Source organism: Cinclus cinclus, chromosome 18, assembly GCF_963662255.1.
Source record: "Cinclus cinclus chromosome 18, bCinCin1.1, whole genome shotgun sequence".
Taxonomy (NCBI): Eukaryota; Metazoa; Chordata; class Aves; order Passeriformes; family Cinclidae; genus Cinclus; species Cinclus cinclus.
This window is the reverse complement of record NC_085063.1, coordinates 6,410,458-6,416,517: the sequence shown is the minus strand read 5'-3', so window position 1 is coordinate 6,416,517 and position 6,060 is coordinate 6,410,458. Positions and strand designations below refer to the sequence as shown.

At 48.9% G+C, this 6,060-nt stretch overlaps 1 protein-coding gene across 1 annotated transcript; it reads left to right on the top strand.

The window, feature by feature from the left end:
• Positions 1-532: 532 nt before the first annotated feature.
• Positions 533-4,323, top strand: GHRH (growth hormone releasing hormone). Its single transcript, XM_062505276.1, has 6 exons — positions 533-612; positions 1,431-1,562; positions 2,237-2,341; positions 2,949-3,086; positions 3,366-3,425; positions 4,320-4,323. Exons 1-6 carry the CDS (start codon positions 533-535, stop codon positions 4,321-4,323), a joined length of 519 nt encoding a protein of 172 aa, XP_062361260.1.
• The last annotated feature ends 1,737 nt before the right edge of the window (positions 4,324-6,060 follow it).

The following is a 6,060-nucleotide window of genomic DNA, read 5'->3' as shown; positions in this document are numbered from 1 at the left end:
TTTTGCGGTCTCTGGACAGCCAGCGAGGCAGCCCAGCCAGCTGCCAGGTACGGACCCGAGCCCTGCAGGTGCAGCCGAGTGAGCAGGGACATCCCCGGGAGAGCGGGACAGGAGAGGTCCCAGGGCTGGCTGCAGACGGCTCCTTTCACATCCCTGCCATCTGCCGCCCCCGTCCAGGTGCTTTGACAGCCCTGCAAAAGTTCCTGGGGCTCACACCAGCCCAGGAGAGAGCTCTCCTCCAGCCACAGCAGCGGGACAGGTCAGCGAGGGGGTCCCCCAGCACCAAACCCCGATCAGCCCAGCCTCCCCACCCACGGCAGGGTGATCACACACAGACGCTGCCCTCCACGGGGGACACTTTGCCACGCCGAGACATCTCTGCCTTGGGGAGCACCGCAACCACAGAGGCACGTTTCCAGTCCCTTTGTGCTGAGAACACAAAGGTGGCACTTGGCCTCCCCTCCTGGCCCGGAGCACCTCGCTGCCCTGACTCAGGCTGCTCTGCATTTTAGGTGACTCCAAAGGGTGGAAGATGCTGGATAAGGCCACCCTGCTCCTGTTCCTGCATTTAGTCACATGCTCTATCTCCTCTCCTCTCTACCCAGCTTTCAGGTAAGTGCTTTATGCACGCTCCCTACTCTGCCTCATCTCTGACCTTGTGCAAAAGAAGCAGGTGCCAAACCAAAGTTGCCAGCACTTCTGAAAGCCAGATGAACTCTAAATGTGTTTCTAGGCCTATTTCTTTGCCCTGTCTTAATTTTTTTGGGTACACTGCTGGCCCTAGGGGTGATTTCCAAAGAAGGCAGGCACCAGATGGAATATTCCAGCCTAAACAGTTGGGTTTAGAATTGAATGCTGGGTTCTATAAAGCGAAATCTGGCAATCTCCAGAGCAAGCAGCACCTCCACCTCAAATACTGATAAAAACATAGTGGCTGCAGGGCACCTGCACTGAAGTCAGAACTGCAGATATTCTAGTACGTGAAATCTGCAGATACTTACTAATATTTGAAATATTTCCTTGTTGGGTCTTAGAAATTGCAATACTGCTTTGTACCTCTACAAATCAGCAGAATCCCAAAATTGAGCACTGGCTTCTCTAATGTGGATTTGCAATGTCCCATAGAAAATGCTTTAGCCTTGTGTCAAAGCCATGGCACAATGATAGCAGAACACAGGGATTTTGCTCAAGGATGCTGGGAGCTCAGCGAGGGGGATGTGTGTTTGAGACAGCTTTATAAACCAACTGCTGGAAGAGCTTCAGGGCAGTTTCTAGCTGGGGAGAGTGACAAACAGTACTTGTGTTACTGCTGAGATGGGATGACAAATGGAGAAATAAGAAGCAGAAGAGTAGGGAATAATGGTTAAGAAGACTGAGTCCCAGCTGGCTTCTGAGCACATCTCACAGTGTGCCTGGGGTTTCTCTTGCAGGTACAGTCCAGGGCCGGTTGCTGGCAAGGCCTTGAGCTTCCAGCTGCAGCACAGCAGCTCATTGCAGAGCCATACCCCCTTGGCAGAGGAGCAGGTGGAGGAGGGTTTGTTAACAGACCCCACTGAGAAAAGGTTTGTAGCTCACCTGCCAGCCCTGCTGCTGCAGAGTGTGCTGGTTTCAGTCTGCCCTCAGCCCAGGAGCAGACTGGCAGCTCAGTTAGTCCCAAACCATCACCCATGTCCAGAGCCATGTCCTGCTGTCCCCCACCAGCAAGGACACACTGACAGGGGCAGGCTTGCATGCCCAGGGCTCCTGCAGGGAACAGAATTTCCCACTGAGCTCTGGGAATCTATCTGCAGGGATGCTAGAGCCTCTCCTTTCCACCTCTGTGTGGAGGTAGAGGATGATTATTTCTGTCTGAAACACAGAGGACTCGTCCTTACGGCAGTGGGACTAGGCAAGTGATTTGTGACTTTTCCTGTGGATTTTCTGGACCCTGGGTCTAACCACAGGCTTGAGATCTGCTGGAGGCTCCTGTCACCCTGTCCCAGGAGGGGATGGAGCGCAGGAATATCCCAGCCCAGCTCTTCCCTAGATATTTTATTTTGCCTCCTGCCTCCATGTCAGGACTGAGCTCCCTCAAATCCTTTTACTCTCCAACGCTAATGCAGTCCAACCCTACAAGGTGTGTCCTGTGGTTACCTGCCCTGATATCAGCACTGTTACACCTGGGGTGTTGGGTAATTTCTCACCTGGAGGGTTCACTGACAGCTCAGAGAGCACACTGTGCTTCCTTTCCCTCCAGGATGCAGCGCCATGCTGATGCCATATTCACTGACAACTACCGGAAATTCCTGGGGCAGATTTCTGCCCGAAAATTCCTACAGACCATCATTGGCAAGAGGCTCGGGTAAGCCCCAGCACCCTGCTGTCCTAGGGCTGGTACTTCATTACCCTGGGCAGTGTCTTCCATACAGCTGGCAGAAAGAGCTGCCTTTCACTGCAACAGAAGCAATCTCTCCTGCTGTTCCACATCCCAAAGGGCATCCTGCATCCCCACAATCCTGGATACCCTTAATCACAATTATCATTAAGCAGCCTAATTAATCCTTTCCTCCAAGGCTGTAAGCATCAGATCAGCTGAGAGTTCTGCTACAATACCAACAAACAATAATATTTGCAGATAATATTTGCAATGATCCTTCAGTTGTAGGGATCCCTGTCCTGGTTTGAACACAGAAAGCAGCCTCTCCATTCCCCTTGGCTATTTAGATCACTGACTGCCACTAAACATGACCAACTGGTCAGACGCAAGCCAGCCCAATCCATCTTCTAACAAAGGAGCAAATACAGTGACCAATTTCTTGCTACAATTAAGCACAATGGCTTTAGGCTCAGTCCCAGCAGGCTCCCTTTCTGTGCTGCTGTCCCAACAGCTGCTCAGCCTGAGCCAAACTTTGAGTGAGGCACAAAAATGTATCTCAGAAACAACGAGGTTTCTCATCTTCACCTTACAGAAGCAGCGAGAGCAGCCCAGGGGAAGGGGTGCAGGAATTCCTGACCAGGCGCCAGTCTGACAGCATCCTGATGGACAGCCAGTACCACCAGCAGATGGTCCTGAGGGACTTCCTGGGAGCCATCCTGCACAACCAAAGGTGGGTGGGAAGCTTCAGGAACACACCCAGGTCCTTATTGCTGACTGGCTTCTAGGTCTGCAGCTCCTGGATTGTCATTTCAGGAACAGTCAGGGAAAGGATAAGGCTGACCCCAAGCAGGGTGCAGATAAGAACAGTCTGTCCTGAGCCAGCCTGCACCACACACAGCAGCACATCACTCTGCTGCCTTCTCAACCTGGTAATCCAGTGAAATAGTAGCAGAAGAGAGAATTTCTCTCTTGCTCCCAGTTACACCATTCCTGTCCTCTTCCTTGACAGGCCTCAGGACATTGACAGCAGTCAGCTAGAAGGCTTTCCCAGCACCCTGGCTAAGCTCATGTAAATACTTCTCCCTTTTCCATCTCCCCACACTCTGGTGAGTACCATTCCCTGCTCAATCCTGTGCATAACTCAGTGCTGCTGCACTGCTCAAGTTTTGAAGGTTCTCCTACAGCGATGCCAGCTCCCACTGCTGTCCATGAAAAAGGTGTTTGCTGTAATTTAAGGGAAAAAAAAGCCCTCACAATCAATATTATCAAGTACCCTGCTAGTTTGAACAGACAGACCACAACTGCTAGGAAGCTGCATGGGAATGTCTGGAAACAGGCTTGCAGCAATCCAAAGCAGCCTTGAAAAGCTATCTCAGAGTGCTTGAGTGTCTAGGCCAGGCTAAAGGCAGACAAAAGTCTTCCTCCAGCAGCAGAACCTGTCTCTAGGTCTCCATCACATGTCAGGTCTTCCCTGCACTGGACAGCAGAGGAAGTTTTACTGTTTTCTGTATCCCTCACTCTTGAAAACAGTCAGCTGGAAATTGAATTATGCTCTAAATCTTGCAGCCCTGGGGAAATAAGGGCCAGCAAACCATCCATCCTTGGGCATACCTTCACTTGATGTGTTTTCCTGTGTGAAGCAACCTCATCTTACTGCCCTGTCCCACTGAAATTAAGCCTGTCCAATCCTGCCAGCACAATATAGGGGGGTATGGAGAGATCACTGTGCACACTGGACAAAAGAGGGGCTGAGGAAGAGAGGGAAAATCAGAACTCTGCATAAATCACACCTATGGATTCAGCTGGGAGAGCATAATATTCCAGCATCTCTCTTGCCATGCTTGACTTGGTTACCTTTCCACAAAAAAGGTCAATCACGAAAAGCCTCCAAAGGATGAAAAGATGTCTGTGTGTGCTTATCAAGTTCTCTGGTAATCCTCTTTTCCTCCTCTTTCTGTCTAGAATAATTCAGAGCTCATGGACCAAACTGTACAGTGAGCCCTTCATGGCAGTGAAGACACTCCCAGATGTGAGCAGCTGGAAACTGATGCATACACTCCTCAGATCTGATCAAAGGAATACAGTGCTGAAGAACTAAATTTACTCCAGTCTTTACAATTTAACTCCCCTCTTGAAATACTGCTCTGTACTAAAGCAGGGAAAAAAAACCCAAAAAACACCTCTGTGGTTTAACCTTAGGCTGCTTTACACAGATACTAAAACGTGATAACACTTGTAATCCTGGGGACATTCTGTCTGCTAATTAGGGTTTCAAGTCACAAAGTATAGAAAAATTTCTGCCAAGTCATCTTTCTGTTTGAGGGCCTGATTAATAAATATGAGGCCACCAAAAGGCACCTTTAGGCAACTTAGTAAATTGATTACAGCATCCTCTAAATTGATGCTGATGGCACATCCACACACAGCAAGGATCAGGGTGAGATGAGACATAAATCTATGTCTCCCCTTCATTGGAAGGGCTGCCCTGGGCTGCTGCTGCCTGGCAGCAGCATAAACTCTGAAATGTTCAGCTGCAGTTACTGCTCAGCCTTGAGGAGCTCAAGTTGAAGCTACAGCTCTACCAGAGCTAAAGAAGATCCCTGTGCATCAGCTTGGGCTGTCACTCAAGTGTTCCACTGAGTGCCAGCCCCTGGCTCTGAACTTCCCCCCGGCTACAGATACAACTGTAAATGTTTTGAAAAGGAGTAAGTTATTAGCCCAGTGACCTGATACAGCTACTTCTTCCCTCTCACCCCCCTCCCCCTGTTGTTTGTGTAATAATTATATCTTCAGAAATGTAAATAACATGAGGATGGGGTCTGCTTCCCCATCAGCAGCAGGAAATAAGAGTAGTTCTAAATAAACCTGTCCAACAGCAGGTCAAGATGGCTCTTTTGTTGAGACCTTAGTTTCTTGATTCTGGGCCCAGAGTGAAGACATTCCTCAAAGACAGGTTTCAGGTACAGCAAGGATGACTCAAAACTGGGCTAACAAAGGCACCAGCTCCAGTACCAATAACACCACCAGGCTGGAAACACAATGATATATAAATGTGTGTTAATGCCCATCTGTGAAGTCTTTCCTCCTTGCACTCCAACAATTCCTTGTTAGTCTGCAGTAGTTGCCATCTCACTTCCTCAGGTGACAGGTTTTAGGATAGGAGGCTCCAGTGTGCATGGAAATTATTTCATCCTTGCACCAAATCCCTACCTGTTACAGCCTCACTGTTCAGGTCCTACAATTCCAGCACTAGGGAAGTATTACAAACCTCCCAGTAGGATGGGAAACACTGAGAGGATGTTGAGGGAGATCAGTGAAGCTGTGATAGCAGCAGGAGAATGGAGAACTGCTACCCTTGCACAGGCAGGCAGCTGTCAGAGACACCTTTCTACTTCACAGTGCAGAAACACACAAAAGAAGAATCACCTGAGGAGCCTGGTTCAAAATGGGTTTGCAAACCTGTACTGTAACAACACCCTCAAAGCCATTAGGACTTACTCGCTCCAAGGACAGGAATTACAAAAACATGAAGGTTGCTAAAGTAGTGAGTGGACATAGCACCAAAAAGAATTTAAACTCTGTTAAGTGGTATTAAAGGCATATGCAAACACTGGATTGGATACTGCCAATAAAATCAAAGACCTCTCAAAAACATTTCAGAAAGTATTTGGGTGATTAAGTCTGTGTTGTTAAATGAGTGGGTA

Coding starts and splice junctions, on each gene's coding strand:
- GHRH (XM_062505276.1), top strand. CDS start 533: ATGCTGGATAAGGCCACCCTGCTCCTGTTCCTGCATTTAGTCACATGC. Junction 1,563..2,236: donor ACAGACCCCACTGAGAAAAG/GTTTGTAGCTCA, acceptor CTTTCCCTCCAG/GATGCAGCGCCATGCTGATG. Junction 2,342..2,948: donor ATCATTGGCAAGAGGCTCGG/GTAAGCCCCAGC, acceptor TTCACCTTACAG/AAGCAGCGAGAGCAGCCCAG.